At 40.5% G+C, this 19,985-nt stretch overlaps 2 protein-coding genes across 3 annotated transcripts in view; one reads left to right on the top strand and one right to left on the bottom strand.

The window, feature by feature from the left end:
* The first annotated feature begins 1,028 nt into the window (after positions 1-1,028).
* LOC144085888 (kelch-like protein 40a) lies at positions 1,029-9,844 on the top strand. Its single transcript, XM_077615563.1, has 6 exons — positions 1,029-2,129; positions 2,244-2,404; positions 4,942-5,049; positions 5,181-5,366; positions 5,557-5,706; positions 9,641-9,844. Exons 1-6 carry the CDS (start codon positions 1,029-1,031, stop codon positions 9,750-9,752), a joined length of 1,818 nt encoding a protein of 605 aa, XP_077471689.1. The 3' UTR covers positions 9,753-9,844.
* Positions 9,845-9,960: 116 nt separating this feature from the next.
* Positions 9,961-19,985, bottom strand: part of LOC144085889 (vasoactive intestinal polypeptide receptor-like) — a 54,573-nt gene continuing 44,548 nt past the window's right edge. For both annotated transcript variants that reach the window (XM_077615564.1, XM_077615565.1), the window contains 6 exons: positions 19,372-19,432; positions 18,928-18,994; positions 18,745-18,836; positions 17,533-17,662; positions 15,408-15,449; positions 9,961-15,304 (listed from right to left, as the gene is read on the bottom strand). In XM_077615564.1, the coding sequence (XP_077471690.1) occupies positions 15,113-15,304; positions 15,408-15,449; positions 17,533-17,662; positions 18,745-18,836; positions 18,928-18,994; positions 19,372-19,432 (584 nt within the window). In that variant the 3' untranslated portion in view covers positions 9,961-15,112. The remainder of the gene's footprint in view (positions 15,305-15,407; positions 15,450-17,532; positions 17,663-18,744; positions 18,837-18,927; positions 18,995-19,371; positions 19,433-19,985) is intronic.

Here is a 19,985-nt window from a genome sequence, read left to right as displayed (position 1 = left end):
TCTTTTTAGATTTTTCTCCATTGTTACATATAAGAAAAATGAAGTTGTATTTATTATTATTATTATACATTTATTACATTTTCAAAATCTTTTTAATACATTAAACAACATTCCGCTTGGCTGGATATGTTGGATTGGATTGGAACTTTATTTCATTCCGTATTCGGGAAATTTCCTTGGTTGCAGTAGCAAGACAGTAGCAACACAGACCAAGCCACGCGACTGGGTGGGGTGGAGTCGCAAAGGTCGCAAAACAACAAAGCAAAAAGCACAAAGTAAAAGGCAAAGTTGTTTAAGTGTCTTTCTCTTTAAGACCCTAAAGTTGTCACATTCTGCTATCGGCTTGGTTGTGGTTGCATTACAGAGGCAGGTGTGTGGCGGTAGGTGGAGTTCCCTATGCTACACCTGCGTCCCCTCTCGTTAGCAGAGCATTTAAACGCAGGCGACCCAAGAGAAAGGTGCTGAGGTATTCCCTTTCTCTTCACCGGTGCAATTTGTAATATTAGGCGTGTTTGCTACTTGCCATTAACGGCTTAATGTTTTGTCTTTTTTTCATTTGCTTGTGGCTGCTCATGTTACCCTCTTTTTTCCCTCAATGAATATTGCAACACACCTCCTTGGTTTGAGTTGTCTGCTTCGGGGTTGTCCCTTACTTACACCTTTGCGGACCATGACCAAAGGTCAGCATATAAGGCAATTGCATGAAAAATGGCCTGTGGCAAAATAGCAAATTATTTTTTACAGATGGGTTAGTTTACCATATGGAGTATGACATGTTGAATCAGTAGGTTGGGTAGCCCATCCACCTCTACCCCTTTTCCGATCCAGCTAGTTGAATTCCCCAGCTCTTAGAGTTTCCTGCCTATAAATAGCAATGAAGAGTGACAGCCACTGACAGCTGCAGCCAACCAGTGGAGGCTATGTCGAATGATTTGGGAGGTGACCGCTAACAGTCCTGCTGTGTTAAAGGGAATGAGCAGACCCTCTTATTATCTTCCTGCAAAACCAGGAAAAAGAAGCAGAAGAAAATGGCTGCCCTGGCTATAGACCCAACAGAGCAGCCTCGGATGTACCAGCAAACCCTTCTTCAAGATGGACTGTGCGACCTCTTAGAGAATGACAAGTTTGTGGACTGTGTCCTCAAAGTCAAGGACAAGAAGTTTCCCTGCCACCGCTTGGTTTTAGCAGCCAGTAGCCCCTTCTTCAAGGCCATGTTCCTGTCTGACCTGGAGGAGAGCAGGACCCGTGACATCGTCCTCAAAGATGTAGAGCCTGGGACGATGGGGCTGATCTTGCGCTACCTTTACACCTCTGACATTAAATTGACAGAACAAAATGTCCAGGATATCTTTATGGTCGCTAACATGTACCAAATCCCATCCATTTTCTCGGTTTGTGTGTCCTACCTTCAAGAGAAGCTGGTGCTAGGGAACTGCTTGGGTATCTTCAGGCTGGGACTTCTGCTGGACTGTCCTAGGCTTGCCTCGACTGCTCAGGAGTTTATCTGTGAACGCTTCCAGGTTGTAATCAGAGACCGGGACTTCCTGCAGCTGGCTGAGACTGAGCTAGGTCTCATCATTAATTCAGATGTACTTAATGTAGACCGGGAAGAACTTGTGTTTGAATCACTGATGGACTGGGTCGGACATGATGAGAAAAAAAGAGTGCAGGAATTGCCAGAATTGTTGCACTGCGTCCGGTTTAGGTTAATACCGTTGAGCTACTTTAAGGAAAAAGTGGAATGTCATAAATATATTCAGTCCAACCAGGAGATTAAGAAAGAGCTGGATCTGGTCAGGGATGCTTACAAGGGTCGTCTCCCCAAGCCCAAGTCAGAGAGAACTGAGGGAGAAGGAAGTGGGGTGCATGAGGAGGTCTATCTACCGGCAATACTCAACAACAACCCTCGTTTTGGGATGTTTGAGATGTACTTGCTACTTTTGATCAGTGATAAAGGGACTGTGGCCTATGAACCAGTTGGAAATGAATGCTTTGCGGTGTCAGACTCGAGAGAAATTCCAAAGAACCACTGTAGTCTGGTAACCAAAGAGAATCAGGTGTTTGTCGTTGGTGGATTACTCTACAATGAGGAAAATCAAGATGAACCCTACAGTTCTTACTTCTTACAGGTAGGTTTTTCACAGTGAAGACCATTTTAATCTGTTGAACATGTTAAATTGTAAAAATGAATGTATGTACATTTCTGTGTTTGGCCATTTATGCAACATTAATGTCATTCCCAGTTTGACCCAGTGAGTTCAGAATGGTTAGGAATGCCCTCACAACCGAACCCTCGCTGCTTATTTGGTATGGCAGAAGCGGAGAACTCAATCTATGTTGTTGGAGGCAAAGAACTAAAGGAAGGGGAACATGTTCTTGACTCAGTCATGATATATGACAGACAGTAAGTAACGAACAGTAATGTCAAAACACCTCTTATAGGATTTTGCTTTAGTCACCTACGCAGAGTTGCCACCGGTTTTTGACTATTTTTCTAATGTGACATTATTATGGGCTAGCAATTATGGTGTAGCAATGAATTGGTCTTGATCGATACTTGGATTGACTGAACAAAATTAAATCACAATTGCTCAAAATGCTATACATTGATCAACATCGCCTTCTCGTAGAAAAGCTTTTTTAAGTGACTTTGAAAATGGCACTCATCTCAATTTCTTTTCAGTTAAAGTGGTCAAAAACAACAAAATTGAACTACATTTTGATTAATTTGAAATCTAACCGACTGTTTTAAATGTGTACATAATAGCGCATTCAAGGCCCTTGAATAGGACCTTAGCAAAATGTTATGAGTACAGAATCAATGTCATAATGCATACTATTAAAATTGAAGATGTCCTATGGCTGACTGGTGACCAGTTTAGGGTGTAGTCTGCCTTTCATCTGAAGTCAGCTGGGATAGGCTCCAGTAATCTCACAAGATGCGTGGTACGGATGATGAATGAATGAATAAAATTGGGGATTTACAACCCCTACTTACTGCTGACCAGTTCGGTACATAAAAGTGCTATGAAATATACTACAGCAAGTGACTTAGCAGACAAAAAATGATTAGGCTTAATAATGAACTTAAATGCAAAGTACCGTATTATGCTGTTTAATATACCCAGGTCTATTAAATGATTTTTGCTTTTTTGAGCCTCCCGTTTGTGCGCCATTTAATATACCCCTGCCGTTTAATATACCCGGGTATATTAAACGTCAACTCAGCTTTTTTGGCAAGATTTGTATGGTGTTCATGGGGGCATAATTATAGATACTTAAGTTCATTAAAATTCCAAGTCAGACTTTATTCAGCAGTAAGTAGTTACTAGTCGGACAAAGACTCCGAATCGCGGTCAGCAACAGACTTCTCTTCAATGATGACTTCATCTTCATCCTCACTTTCACCTTCTTCCTCCAGTCCTAAATTTGGCAAGGGATCTTTGATTTTCTTTTTCTGCTCCAGCAAAGCTTTCAAGCCGGAGTTTAGTTCAGTGTTGCAGTGAGCTTCCCCTTTCTCCTTGATGCTACAACATTCAAACGCTTTGCTGAATTTGGTTGCATCAAGCATTTCCATGCTGCGGGACACAAACTGTACTACCTGATCCCAGCCTGGTCGCCTCCTGTTTCCCTTCTGTGTGAATTCCTTCTTTCCGTTCTCGAACCAGACCTCCCACTGTTCTCGCATTCGCGCCTTGAACGCTGAGTTGATGGCGACGTCTAGAGGCTTCAGATGGTTGGTCATTCCAGCTGGAATATACCCAGCTTCTCTTTGACTTCGTTTGCGATGAGTGTACGATTCAATCAGCTTTTGCTCTTGTGTATATTAAACAGCAAAATACGGTACTAGCTAGCGCAGCACAAGAAAGCTAGACAAATTGCTGAAAAAAATTGGGAATTCCCGTATCGTGTGCGGTCGTTCGGTCGCCGGTCTTTTGGTCGCCGGACTTTTGGTCGCGGTCTTTTGGTCGCCCGGACCCAAACAACGAGTGACCAAAAGACCAGAAACCAAAAGACCAGAAACCAAAAGACCGGCGACCAAAAGACCGGCGACCAAAAGACCAGCGACAAAACAAGGTAAAACAACACGGTCTACGCATCAATAAAAGCCAACAATGGCCCTGAGCTGTTTCACTGAGCGGACGTGTGAGTGTATAAGAGTTTGTATGTACATAAGTTGTCCCCTTAGGAAGGGACGTCAGTTAGGGTCTTAACAAGTTCTCCAACAAAACACAATAAAAGTACGGGAAATTTGGAGCTTTTCTTTAGCCTAATAATTAATAGGGCATTAAGTATGACTAAATAATAATTCGCAGTTTGTATTTAGGGAATTTGAGGAACGATTCAAATGGTAATTATCAATAACCTTCCGGGCGACCAAAAGACCAGCGACCAAAAGACCGGCGACCAAAAGACCGGCGACCAAACGACCGAGTACCTTCCCGTATGCATTGTTTTAGAAGGAATAACAAGGATATGATAGGAAAAACTAAAATTTAAGTGCCAATGTAAAATTACATTAATGCAGTAATTTTTTGACATGGTCACCATTTCAGAGCACCTTTACCTCTCACGAAAGGTCAGCTGGGATGATCTCTCTATCCCCTTGTACAAAGAGTGAATGACTATTATGGAAAATAAATAATGGGATTGCATCATTTTGTAAAATACTAATTTTACTTAATCAATACTTACCTTTCGTAAAATAGGTCATTACCCCTAATTGTAGTCTTCTTATGTGCTGCTTTTGTCATCTACCCAATGCCAAAAAAAGACTTAATCACGGATCAAAGACAGGCTTATTGAGTAGGCTTTTCTTTCTTAATCAAAAGTGCATGGCCACATAAATAGATAGAAATGAATAAACTATACACATTTATTTTGCATCTCAAAGTTTTTGGTCAAATCTAAAGGAACTTACTAGTAAGTGTTTTTTTTCAGGTCATTCAAATGGGGAGAGTCAGACCCACTCCCATATGTCGTTTATGGCCATGGCACGGTATCGCACAAAGGGCTTGTCTATGTTATTGGAGGGAAATCAGAAAGCAAGTAAGTCGATTGGTATTCATTGTGTTGAACTTTCGCATGGAAATGTAATATTTAATTTCATATCAGGATTATTAGTCCTGCCGGGTGAAAAATTGAGGAAAACGAGTAACATATTTAATGTTTTGATGCAGGAAGTGCATGAAGAGAGTCTGTGTGTATAACCCCGCTAAATTTGAGTGGAAGGACTTGGCCCCGCTGAAGACGGCCCGCTCCCTGTTTGGTGTTGAAGTCCATAAAGACCAGATCTTTGTCGTGACAGGAGTTACAGATGCGGGTCTCACTAGCTCTATCGAGGTCTATGACATAGCCGCCAACAAGTGAGAAAACAGCTTTTAAAAGACCACTCTCTCAAAACTATGAGATGAGGAATATGTCCACATATGTGAAATGACTCATGAAATGGAAACAGTAGACAATGAACATGTCATAAAAATAGAAGATTGCTGAGTGTGTCATATGACAAGATAGCAGCTGTCTAACACTATTTACTCAATGTCTGTTATCTAGATGGTCTGAGTTTACTGAGTTCCCTCAGGAGCGCAGTTCCCTAAATCTGAAGTCCATGGGGGGCTTCTTGTATGCCGTGGGAGGCTTTTCTATGATGCCAAGTGAAACCAGTGAGGAGCCTGTCCCAACAGAAATGACTGACATCTGGAGGTAAAAAGGCCTCATTACACAAGGTCACACATTCAAATGTGGGATGAGAATTTGATTAAAAGAATGAAAAACAAAGACAGAGGAGACCAAAAAATCCCATGTTTATCCTTCTTGCTTGTGTATTATTAAAATGCAAGACAACAAATAATTAATTGATCTAACAGATAGAGAGCAGCCTGGTGGTGCGTGGTTAGCGTGTCGGCCTTACAGCTCTGGGGTCCTGGGTTCAAATCCAGGTCATGTCCATCTGTGGCATTTGCATGTTCTCCCTGGGCCTGTGAGGGGGTTCTCCGGGTACTCTGGTTTCCTCCCACATTCAAAAAATATGCATGGTAGGATGCAGTGGCGGTCGGTGCATTTTCTGGTAGCGCCTTCAACATATCAATCCAACCCTCAAAAACTATTTTATGGCTATAAAACCTCTACTGCAGCTACAGCTGCGACACATAAAAATAATCAATAAATTAATGCACAAAAATGGGGTAAAATCCACTTCCTAGCAGCATTTCATGATTAAATGCAAATACTGGAGCTTTTCAGACATTAAAACCAGGCCAGGGGGGTGATTTTCCCGGGAAAAGACAGCGATGAACGTCAATGGCGTACAGGCAAACATTGCCCGAAAATGGGGTAAAATCCAGCCGAAAACAGCATTTATTGATTAAATACAAATACTGGAGCTTTTTAGACATCAGAACCGGGCCCGGAGTATCATTTCCCCGGTAAAAAGACAGCGATGAATGTCGATACGTCCATACGTGAAATGACAAAAAATGCACTAAAATTAGGTAAAATCCACTTCCTAGCATCATTTATTGATTGAATACAAATAATGGAGCTTTTGAGACATTACAACCAGGCCAGGGGGGTTATTTTTCCCGGGAAAAGACAGCGTTGGACGTCAATGGCGAAATGCCAAAAATTAAACTGGGGTAAAATCCACTTCCTAGCAGCATTTTGTGATTAAATACAAACACTGGAGCTTAAATACAAACACTGGAGCTTTTCAGATATCAGAACCGGGCCCACAATTGAAATATTATTTAGGAATATAGCCATATTATACTTACCAAAAATTCTTTTTAACTGTACACAATATCCATCCTCCTTTTTTTCTTCCTTCTTTCCTATCGCCATCGAAGCTAATGATGAAAGTCGAGCTTGTCCTGTCATATTTCCGGCACAGTCCGTTTTGAAAATGGCTTTAAATCAACACAACAATATATTTGATGGTGCAGCTAAGTTAGCACACTGAAAGTGGTGCGCACATACCATTTTCCCGGCTGTAACAGGCTTGCTGGCTTCGGAGTTGACCCCCCTTTCTTAATGATGTCCATTTTTTTCTGGAAAAGTCCGTCTGGAAAATAGCTTTGTGAGAGAAATCTGCAACAGAATCCATTTGTTTTTGCCACTGTCGGCCATTGTGGGTGGAGTTTGCGATCTCTGGCTGCGGCCTGCCTACTAGCCAATCATAGTTGGTGAAAGCAATGACGTATCCCAGCCAGCAAAATGCTAATGCGTATGAAAAAGCATTGTGGGGTTGCCAACTCGAAATCTGATTGGTTAAAAGCAACAGTCTAGTTTAATGCAGCAGACCCCGCAGAACTGATTGTGAAGCTTTGAGGCAGATCTGATCTGGCAACAAATGATGGCTGAAAATGTGATTGGTTAAATGCTTCAATATGAAAACACACATCTGGAAGCAGTGCAACCAGGGGGAAAAGTAATGAAAGGTAAATAACAGACCATTTGGAATAATAAGTATTGATGGACAAACTATAATATGATTCAGATATTTCTTCGGCGAGCAGAGAAGGCTTTGAAGGCCCTGACGGCCCACCACTGGTAGGATGATTGGACACTCTAAATTGCCCCTAGGTATGAGTGCGTGTGTGCATGGTTGTCTGTCTCCTTGTGCCCTGCAATTGGCTGGCCACCGATTCAGGGTGTCCCCCACCTCTGGCCCAGAGTCGGCAGGGATAGGCTCTGGCACCCCCCACGACCCTAATAAGGATAACGCGGTTCAGAAAATGAATTAATGAATAGCAGATAGATGTATTTACATACACAAGCATGCACTGTATCCGTTTAATTGGATACACGCTCTCACTGAAAATTATTTTCAAAGTTGACAGCGTGAAAAGCTGATGCATGTGACAAAAACTTAAAAGTGGCAGACAGCTTTTTCTCCTATGAAATACTGTATTCAAATACTGTGCATGTACACAAATACCGAATTTCTTAGACCCCTGATAAAAGAGAATATCATTTTTAAAAGGAAAATTTATATTGCTTATGACTGCAGCCACTTTATTATCACATAAACATTGATAAATGTGAACGCAGCTGCATGGAATTACATCTCGATGAAGGGCGGGCAATATGAGGTACATGTCACAACGGGGTGGTGAACACACAGCTGGACTCAAAAGCACAAGGCTGGGCAAGGGGCAGTTTCAGGACCAAGGTTTATTGACCTGGAGAAGACCCCAGGTCAGGGGCTCAGGGAAGCAACCCCAAATCAACTGTTTCCAAAACGTGGCAGGGCAGGGAACTCCAGAAACAGAAAGCAAAGAAGGTCATCGTGACTCAGCTTTGTGACTGGCAACAACCACTAAAATAGAGGATTATAAATGAGGACCAGGCTAAACAAACACAGGTGTAGACACTTAGTTGATTACAAGACAAGTCTGCCCTGGTGAGCACTGCAGACAGGAATCCACCAAAATAAAACAGATTACATAAACTAATTCCGCTGACCACAACGTGTAACAGTACAACATTTAATTAGAAATGCTAGTACTGGCATCGATAAAATATCGGCCCGCACTTCCTGCAAATACTGTTTTTATATATTTTTTCATTTTGTGTTTTGTCCACTATTACCCATTACAGAAAACACTACTATTTACCTTATTTTCTTGCATATAAGCCGTATTTGTATCAAAAATAAATGACGACTGAATCAATGGTACGGCTTATATGCGCACAAGACTTACAGCGTTGCCATACTCATTATCACCAGTAGATGTCGTCAAATTAACATTTCCTATTTGTTGGTTATTTTCTGTTTTGCAGTAAGAAAACAACCATTACTGGATGAATTACTTACTTCCTTATGGTATCATCTCATCGCATTTTCTGAACCGCTTTATCCTCACTGGGGTCGCGGGGTGCTGGAGCCTATCCCAGCTGACTTCGGACCAGAGGCGGGGGACACCCTGAATTGGTGGGCAGCCAATCGGAGGGCACAAGGAGGCAAACAACCATTCATGTTCACACTCATACCTAGGGGCAATTTAGAGTGTCTAATCAGCCTACCATGCATTGGAATGTGGGAGGAAACCGGAGTACCCAGAGAAAACCCACACAGGCACGGGAAGAACATGCAAACTCCACACAGGTGGACCAACCTGGATTTGAACCCAGGTCTCCCCCTGTGAGACCGACGCGCTAACCACTCATCCAACAGGCCGCCTCTTTCTTATGATATTGACCCTAATAATGTGCATTTGATTCATACAGTATCTCAGAAATACCACATATGATGATTTTTCTTGAGATTATATGTTATACGCAAGAAATTGTAAAATTCAGCACTTTTAAGGCAATTTTAAGGGTGCGGCTTATACGCAGAGGGCTTATATGCGAGAAAATATGGTCCATTATCATTATTTCAATATATTAAACAAGACTTTCCGCTGGGGCGCACATTATTAAGGTTTTTTTTTGTCTCTTTAAATGTACTGTATGGTGAACAAAAGGTGGAGAAAGACAGTTAAGATTATTTCAACTCTTCCCTGATGGGATATGTATACAAGGTATACAAAAACTATCATTAAATCTAACATTACGGAACACCTGCACTTAGTTTTAGGTTTAAATGTTTGTTGATCTCTGTGTGGAGACATGATTATGTAAATCCTTTTTACAGATATAACGACACAGAGAATTGCTGGAGTGGAATTGTACGTGAGATTATTTATGCAGAGGGGGCCACCATTGTTCCAGTCCGTCTCAACACTCTGCGCCTCAACAAATTATAATCCTTCTGTAATATTGCAGTTTGTAGAATGAGTGTACATATTAGGAGAAACAACAAAACATTAACCCTGAAAATGAGTCCAACGAGCGAAATGCCGGATATATTTTATAAATTTGTATTAAATTGTTCTTGTTATGTTCTATAATCATAACTAAAATAAAGTATTGGAGTGTTTGCATCCCATGAGTGATGAGGTTGAAGCATAAATCCAAAGTGCAAATGGTTTTATTCTTTTTTCACAAGTACTGTGTGATAACTTTGTCACAACTGATTCCATATACTGTACAGAACACACAATATACACAAAATGTACATAAACCACAGAAGAGAAACACTCAATGTTGACACAATGCAAACACCAAGGGTGAACAATACAGTATTTAGTCTTAAATGTAAACATGGATTTCCTGAAGTCTTCACTATAAACTGACAGTTTTTCCCTTATGTACAAGTATAATGTACTGCATGTGTAATGTTTATGTATGTGTGACATTTAGTCTGAGGTACTTTCAGTGAAGTTATGTAAACTGAGCAGGATGTGGGCATCTTGCCAATCAATTCATGGGCTTACATAATAACAGATGCAAAAGCAGTATCCTAATGTTTAATTAAGTCATCTGATAACTCGAAGGGCCACAAAAGAACAGCTAATGGGTTGGTGTTTTATTGAAAACTCTAAGACGATATCTGAAGCTGGATGAGCTGTTACTATATTGGGAAACACCAGGTATATCATAAGTGTCCAAACCGGTCCTCAACAGCCACAGAGGATGCAGGTTTTCGTCTAACCGACAAAGAAGATATAATCTAACCAATCTTGTGTCTTAAAAGTATAATAATTTCATTGCAGTCAGGTGCTGCTTGTTTTAGTAGAAAGCTCATTGGTCAAACTCTCCGTGATGGACCAGTTGGAGCACAAACCTGCACCCACTGCAGCCCTTTGAGGAATAGTTGGAAAACCCCTCGGCTGAGTGTTTGGTTCACTCATCTGTCCCCCCCTCCACATTTAAAGCCATATCTCCAATAGTATTTTTTTTTAAATTTCTGATCGTAATGAAACCACAAATGAACTGACTGGCTGACACAACTGGTAGATTACCTCACAAGCAGTATATAAGTATTTTGGACAGGGGAAGTTTTTTAAAATGAATTTTGCCTTAAAAAATAGGCTTTGAAATGAAAAACTGATCTGTGATTAAATTAATTTGTTTCATGTTTACTGTCATTTACAGAGATTAATGCATTCATACTGCCTGGTTTTAGGAGGGTATAGCCTATCCCAACTGACTTTGACCACAAAGTATCATCAATTTTCCACGTCGTAACAGGTTCTGTAGAGGTAATTGATTGACAGTTGGCACTTGAGTGGGTGAATCGTGGTTTGAGAACAGTCACCAGACACACTTTCAGTGTCTGAGACATAGCGTTATTTTTCTACATTTGGAAGCCTTATTATATTTATACCGTAATAGCAATGATTTCACAAAAATCAAATTGACAGGCTCACTAACAGCCTTCTTTTATTTAGCCCAGTCAAATCATTTATTGACGTTGACTTCTATCAGTTTTTATTTCAATGTCCATGCATTGTCTTTAATAGGGATGACAATCCTACCAAATTGGCCACCACATTGACAGGTTGCTTAGCCCAACTGTTCGCATTCACATCTGGTGAATTTATTTATCATTTTCAACACTCATCAGGTATTGCCTACAAATGCAAGAGCGCAAAGGACAAATGAGACCTGGACAAAAAAAATGTTGCCCTTTTCCCCCCCCCTACGGCCCCCTTGAAGGTGGCTGGAGCCTATCACAGCTAACTTCACTGACTGATCGCCAGTCATTGACAGGGCACACATAGACACATACAACAATTCGCACCCACAATCACACTGCCACCAAGCGGGAATCTGTTACACTCTTGCCCGCACCAAAGTCAGGCAAGTGAACCACTACACTATCGAGCACTGTCAAGCAATGGGTGCATTTTGTTATAATCAACCTGACATCTTCAAAAGTTTATAGGCACTCAAAATAATTAATGAGTTGTTGTTGGGTTTTTTTTTTTGCTGCTGATGCTTCTTCCTCTTCTGACATTCTGGGTGGTTACCCATATCACTCGTGTCTACTGTAAAGCTGGCACTGAGTGTACATTCACGACTGATCGCCAGTCACAAACAGGCAGCCAAACACTGCTTAGATTTTACAAATCAGTGTTCAATTAATCTAACAAACATGTTTATGGAACATAGAAAATAGAATGCGCTAAAACCCTCAACCTCAGACCAATGTTCCATCTAAGATGCGCGTGTGCGCAATTGCGCACTAATCTCGTCTTCTCTGCGCACAGCAAATCATATGGAGCGCACAAAATAAAATCCCAATTTATTTATTTTTAGCTGTGAGGCCGACGCGCGAACCACTCATCCGCCGGGCCGCCCATTCATAGATATTAATCATTACATTTTATTATTACTAAATCATTTATGTGTAGTAGACATGCACCTGCTTATGGCAGGTGTGATACTGGTGTGTTCCCATAGCGAGCAATGATGATGTTGTTCACACCGGTACTCAGTGTGCTCAGGGAGGTTGTCTTTCTGCCCAGACAGACAAAAAATTAGAGGGAACATTGCCTCAGACCCTCACCCAACCTGTCCCCTGGGTAATTGGTGTATATAAGCTCTCCTTTATAATACTTCTAGATCCAACCCTATGGTGAAACTGGCAGACAATCAGTATTACCGCTTATTTTATAATGCTAAGTATTGTGCTGCAAAAATTGAATTCTTTATGCCACTTTAGAAAGACCCGGTCAGATTGACAGAATTTCAAGGCAACTATGCATATCAATAAAAACCCTCAGTAACCTGAGATGCACAAGCTTAATCAGTCTCGTCTCTACCTTGGAATCCAGCAATAATGGCTCATGCCTTGGGCTGGATAAGATCCAGTACGTGGGGAAAGCTTTACTAGGTTTCTTAATGAACAAAACAACATGGCCAATAGGTTAAATGCATGCACAACATAGTCCAGGTGGTCTACAAATAAAGATTGTACGGTTTGTAGAACTCTACTAATTCTGCTTTCAGTCTGTCCCTAATTGAATTCTATTTCGCAATGCTCTTGGAATTTCATTACATTACTCACCATCACTTGGGTTATAGTATTTCAGTGTACAGGCTGTCGGCCTCACATGATAAAAGGGTCCTCATAGCTTCAATGTGGGTGCAAATCACTAGCATATAAAGTGCTTTTTCAGTGAATTGAAGATATTACATCAAAATAGAAGCGGGAACCATATAAAGCAGGGGTTGGGAACCTATGGCTTGGGAGCCTTATGTGGCTCGTTTGGTGGGTGCATATGGCTACCAGCTAACCTGTCAGTTAATATATTGAGTTCTGAACGCACCAATAGGAGCATCAAGTCGGCACTGTGGCGTTGACAGTACATCTGACGTCGCTTTAATCATATTTTTTTAATTAGACGACTCTTTATGCATACAGCAATACCTCGACATAAGAGTGCCCCGACATACGGGCAATTTGAGATACGAGTAAAATTTTGAGCAAATATTTATCTTGAGACAAATTTTGAGATACGGGCAGTGTTTTTTACCCGTTAGTCAGGGCAGAATGGCGGAGGAGCTTGCTCGATAATACGAGCGGAGTATCTACTACTTCTTGTTGGCAAGTGGTCGTGCGTTATCCTATTGTGAGGACATTTGTGTGCATCATTTTGGGAATATTTTGAAGGGAAGACAAAAGCAAACAACCCTCGATAGGTTGCATCTGAAAGTCAGGGTGGAGGCAGGGCAAATAGAGCCAACCCGGGAGAAGAAAGCCATCAACATTTAAAACAAAACTAGAATTAAGTTTAGTGTAAAGTTAGATTAAACTTATTTTTGAGTGTGTCTGCATCGTAATCCAAGTTCATTTAAATTTGTTTATGTTATGTTACGAGCGCATTGCCGTGCAAAAAGTCTCCTCCCCTCTCTCTGTCCCTCTCTCTCTCCCCTCCGCGAAATCCGTCTAATTTTAGTACTGGTAAACACATTTCAGTACTATTAAACCACTAGTTATTTGTTACTTTGTTAATAGATGATGAATCAGAACAAATAAAAATGTTTTTCCAATCCAATATCCTGGTTTTGGTGTTTTTTTCAGATGGTTGGAACGACTTTGTTTTTAGTTCATTCCTATGGGAAACGTTCATTTGAGTTACGAGTAAATTGACATATGAGCTCAGTCCCGGAACGAATTAAGCTTGTATCTTGAGGTACCACTGTACAGTGATTAGCAACAGCGCAACAATGTTGTCAAAAGAATTCAGAGACCTTTTCTACTTTAAAAGGGATGAAATGAGTAAAAAAGGGCGCACATTCATTTATTATCTATTTTAAATTCTGAGTATGGCTCTCAAGGAATAATATTTGAAAATATGAATTGTTTACGGCTCTCTCTGTCAAAAAGGTTCCCGACCCCTGATATAAAGGCTATGTTGACAATGCAGGGTGTGAAGTCAAAAAACAGTGGTGGAAGAAGGGGGTAGTCATTCTATAAGGCCATCCGAGCAGATGGCGGGGGATTTGGGGGGACAAGACTTAAAACAATGTATTAGAGCTATGCGCATCATTTTACATTAGTTTTGCACTGTGCAAGCACAAAGCAAGTGTAATAGTTAATCAAAGCGTATTCTTTGTTGCAAGCAAAGGTATAATAATATGAAATAAAATCCTTGCAGCCACCTTTACGCCTGCGGCTGCACCCCCTGTCTCCTTGCCCCTGAATGAAAATATTTTAGCAATTCCAATACGTATTATTTTGCATTCATATTGTACAAAGATATGCGACTCACACTATGACCACGAACACGTCCATGAAATCTCGTGCATGCGCACTAGGACACGTTTATGAAAGTAAATATGGTTCCTTGACGAGGTCCTGCTCTCTGAGCCACCATTTTTAAAATATTTTTTTTAGCATCTGATCAAGAAGCAAAAGGTGTTTTTCGCTCCTTTATCCGCTATTGCTGGTTCACATCTGTCGTTTGTTTTTATCATCGAGTGGGGACGTATTTCACTTGATGATGTACAGTTTGAATTTGTATGGATGAAGGTTCATAGTGCAGAGGCATAGGATACATATCCAATTTATATCCATGTATGAAAGAGTCCCTGGTTAGATGTGAAAAGATCAGAGTTGGACTGTTCATATTGCATGAAAATATCAGATACATACATGGCGGAAATGGGCAAAGCCCTCTTGATCTGCGGTGTGAATGTAGCCTTAACTGTACTGCTTAGGTAGTATTTCAACCATTTAGAGCACTGACTGTAAGAGAATAGTTGCCTTTCTGTGTTAGATTGCTGGGAGGTGCTCCTTACAAGCAGATGCTCGCCGGGCAGTGGGGCTGCATTTTGTTAACATGGTGATCTGGGTGCTGAAGTTGTTCCCATTGCTGCCTATAGATGGCTGCTGGTACTTTGTGTCTGCACCTAAGAAGCGCTGTAACATCCATCTGCGCCACTTACGTTTTATTTCCGCTTGTACCTGGAGGGGACATGAGGAGGCAGAGAAAATGGTGACAAAGTGGAGTGTTAGCGATGTAATCGGGCAGTAAACATTTTCAGTTGCTATTTTTGCCTTTGCTTACCTCTCCATTAAGGAAACAGTACAAAACAGCAACTACAAACCCCTGCAGAAGAGAGAATATGTTGCCAATATTCTGACTGCAGAGACATTTTTTCAGATGAATGATGTCTTTAGGACTACAACCAATTTGAGACTCACACAACATAGTTGGGTCTCAGGGAAAATTTCCCAAGAGAAACATTCTTCGAAAAAGCATCTATAAATCAGTGATGGTTTCCATCTTAGTACTCCATCTTTCTATTGCTTTTACCACCAATTTATCGGAGCAAAATTTTACGTTAAATAATAGTCATACCTCTACTTACAAATGCCTCTAGGTACGAAATTTTCAGGTTATGAAATCTTTTTATATGCAAATGAGTGCCTCGAGATACGAAAAAGATCCTAGTTATGAAATCTCCAAAAAGGTAAATGCATTTCCTTATCCGTTATTTTATTTTGAAAATATTGTCGCTGATGCATTGATTCTCACTTTAGAACCTCACTAGACTCTACTGGGCTCTCATTGGCTGTCTCACAACAACAAACTATCCATGTTTCAAGATTCACTCTTACACACCTGTCAACCTCAGCTAAATGTTCCCCTTATTAATGATTGCAATTCCCCTTATTAACTGATAAAAACCAAACAAATGCAACGCGGTACACATTTACACATACACACACAAAGGGCACACTTTCATTCATTCATTTTCGGAACTGCTTTATCCTCACTATAAAAGTCCAAAATGTACTACAAAGTGGACGGCTTTCTGACGCGGACGGGTCAAAGGGGAATGCCTCTGCGCATATCATGTCCTGTCCACCTCAGTTAAAAAAAACTAGAAATGCAATGCGGCACATATTGACACACACAGGGCACATATTGACCCACATAGGGCATGTGTAAAAGTCTATAATTTACGACAAAGTGGACGGCTTTCTGACGCACATGGGTCAAAGGGGAATGTGCGTGCGCATATCATGCCCTGTCCACCTCGGCTAAATACTCCCCCTATTCTCTCATCTCATTTTCTGAACCGCTTTATCCTCATTAGAGGCGCGGCGGGGGGTGTTGGAGCCTATCCCAGCTGACTTCGGGCCAGAGGCGGGGACACCCTGAATTGGTGGCCAGCCAATCACAAACAACCATTCACGCTCACTCATACCTAGGGGCAATTTAGTGTGTCCAATCAGCCTACCATGGATGTCTTTGGAATGTGGGAGGAAACCAGAGTACCTGGAGAAAACCCAAGCAGAACCTGCAAACTCCACACAGGTGGACCGACTTGGATTTGAACCCGGGGCCCACACTGTGAGGCCGACACGCTAATCACTCAGCCGCCCACTCCCCTTATTAATGATTGTAATTCCCCTCATTAAGCGATAATTATATTTTAACACACACACACACAGGGCACACGTAAAAGTATCAAATGTACTACAAAGTGGGCGGATTACTGACGCGCACAGGTCAAAGGGGAATGTGCGTCCGCATATCATGCTCTGTCCATTTCGGCTAACTGCTCCCCTTATTAATGATTGCAATTCCTCTTATTAAGCGATAAAAAACGTACAAATGCAACGCAGCACATATTTTCACACATACACACACATTTGGAACACGTAAAAGTCTCAAATGTACTACAAAGTAGACGGCTTTCTGACGTCGTCGGGTCATAGGGAAATGTGCGTGCGCATATCATGCTTCAACACGGATAGATTTTGTATGCTTGTTATTCATTTGAAGACAATAATAAATCATGTTCTTATAATTTTCTCTCATTTTTTGTGTTTCCTCACATCATTCATACAAAATTGGGACACTGATCAATTTTAAAGAGTTTAGTTGGTAGTTGTGTGAGGACTGTGGAACAAATTAGAGAATTACCATATAAAGTACTGATTCACTTACAAAATTTCAAGTTACGAAAAAAGTTCTGGAACCAATTAATTTCGTAAGTAGAGGTCTGACTGCATCTTACGAAATTAAACATTTTGGAAATGAAGTGTGGCCTTTTGTGGTCAAACCATGAACATCTATAAGCAAATCCATCAGCACTTGTCATTGTCGAACTCCATAATATTTACCAGAACCTTGACCTTGTATGTCATATGAAGCTTGTATATATCATATGAGGCTTTACCTGAAATGACCCCAGGATAAGATCAAAAATCATCCTCAGCTGTGAGTTGATGTGGTCCGGGATGAAGGCAAAGATAATATAGTTTATCCCAAAGAGAGGAATCAAGAGTAATGTGGATTTGGCGAGTCTCCTAGGGGAGGGAGACAGATAGATGTTTTATCCTCATTATAGTCAAGAAAACAGTGGTTGCTATGACTACCACTATAAACCATCATCATAAATAAGATAAAATACTACCATTATAAATATACACCTTAAGATATCCTCATTTATTAGAATTAACCCAATAAGCTAAATATTGTTTTGAGTACAAAAAGTCAAAACATCTATTCTCTGTATTTTACTTGTGAAATACCAGGATTGGAGGAAATTTGTATATCCCACACTTCACACTAAAAACAAATCTACATACAAAACACAAACATGACATCAATTTCCGAGTCGAACAGCTTTCTAAAAAACAGACAGACTAAATTTACTTATTTTCATGAAATAGTTAGACTTAACTAAATAGCTCACATGATCCCGTGCAACAATGTAAGAGTACAGAGTAAGATACGTAATTACTTTTTAATAAACCAGATAAAAATCTAGCTTGAGCAACCTGCGATTGTGGTGAGCTAATCAAGCCTTAAACAGTAAATTTATCACCTGTTATTGATGAAAATGCTCATGAAATTCTGTAAAGTTAAGGTTTATTTTTGAGGAATCCATCCAATTCTGGAATGACTCTTACAAAAAGAACAGAATATTCCTTCATTTATTCATTCATTTTCTGAACCGCATTATCCTCATTAGAGTCACAGGGGGTGCTGGAGTCTATCGCAGCTGACTTCGGGCCTGACGCGGGGGACACCGGAATCGATGGTCAGCCAATCACAGGGCACGAGGAGACGGACAAACATGCACACTCACACCCATACCCATACCTAGGGGCAATTTAGAGTGTCCAATCAGCCTATCATGCATGCTTTTGGAATCTGGGAGGAAACTAGAGTACCCGGAGGAAACTCACGCAGGACCGGGGAGAACATGCAAACTCCACACAAGTGGACCGACATGGATTTGAACCAGGGACCTCAGAGCTGTGAGGCCGGCGCGCTAACCACTCATCCGCCGGGCCGCCCATGAACAGAATAATGAACATTTATTTGTCAGGAGCAGCAAGTCCATGTTTTGCTTAAAAATAATCGACTTGGACTAAAAACCTACGTGTACTGATTTGATTCCTTTCTTCCAATGTCGGGACAATTCATCTTCTGCCGTAAAATCCGAATTATACAAATGAAAATGAAAAAGTTGACCTGGAAAAAAAAGCAGTAGACATTTAAATATACTGTTACTTTGGATAGAGCTCTACAAAAAGTTTCACTCAAATGAAATTAAAACACTTACAAGAATGGTCACCAGAATGGGTGTTTTAATGATCCACCAAGGTTTGTCATCAATTATTTCCCAGCATCTGTCAAAAATGCACATCGCGTGACAAAATACTATTAAAAATGTTACCATTGGTAGCGTGAATAAATGTATACATGTTAATAATTTGAAATTAAACATAAGATACTGTTAATAGTTATGCAGTAGGATGGCAATGATGTACAAACTAAAATTTAAAAAAAAGTTTTATAGCATTTTTTTTAGGAAATACTATGCAATACTTAAGCATGGCTATAACAGCAAGAACAAAATATATCAAATTTATTCAAAAAACAAAGTAGACATTTAATTCACAAATTTTTATAGATGATACATTTACTTTATTTTATGGAAATAATTAAAATAATCCTAGTCAAATCAAATGATCACAACAAATAAAAATAACATGTTTATCCTCACCCAGGATCATTTAAATAAGCTTTTGTAATCACCCATGCTGAGATAAAGATGGTTGGAGCCACTGCGGATGACAAATATTAAGGTAATTATTAGTTTTGTGCCATACCATATGTCTAAATAATCAAAGACGGCCATGATCTTGAGAATGCTTTTATGTGAGTTACACTGAATAAAATACTGGGTTTTGGATACTATGCTTAGCGCAGACTAAAATGTGGGAATATTTATGAGTATGTATAGCTATTACTTATTTCAATGCTGGATGGGAAATAACACATTGGAATAATGTTGATGTGGACTATGGTAGCACACCTAACATCCCCAAACACACTTCCTAATCCTGGAAGGAAAGTTCAAGTCAATCTCAAAATCTTTAATCATTCTCCTGTTCAGAGATCCAGCATTCAGGCTCATATGGTATGATTGTTATGTCTGCTACAGGAACATAAATTGCTTAGATGGATCGTTTTAAACAACAAGGCAGCTGGCCGCCACAAACCGAAATAACCATTACTGATCCATATGTAAATTAAGTCACATCACTATCTCTCAGCGTCTACACCAAGTAATGATATATGACAACGGCTGTTTTATCTCCTGAAGCCAGGGGCGGC

This window comes from Stigmatopora argus, chromosome 12, assembly GCF_051989625.1.
Source record: "Stigmatopora argus isolate UIUO_Sarg chromosome 12, RoL_Sarg_1.0, whole genome shotgun sequence".
Classification (NCBI taxonomy): Eukaryota; Metazoa; Chordata; class Actinopteri; order Syngnathiformes; family Syngnathidae; genus Stigmatopora; species Stigmatopora argus.
Note: the sequence above shows the minus strand (reverse complement) of the source record. Positions and strands in the feature narration are given on the sequence as shown.

Excerpts from the sequence above, each read along its gene's own strand:
- LOC144085888 (XM_077615563.1), top strand. The coding sequence starts at position 1,029 with ATGGCTGCCCTGGCTATAGACCCAACAGAGCAGCCTCGGATGTACCAG. Across the intron at positions 2,405-4,941 it reads GTCATGATATATGACAGACA|GTCATTCAAATGGGGAGAGT; the intron begins GTAAGTAACGAA and ends GTTTTTTTTCAG. Across the intron at positions 5,367-5,556 it reads TATGACATAGCCGCCAACAA|ATGGTCTGAGTTTACTGAGT; the intron begins GTGAGAAAACAG and ends TCTGTTATCTAG.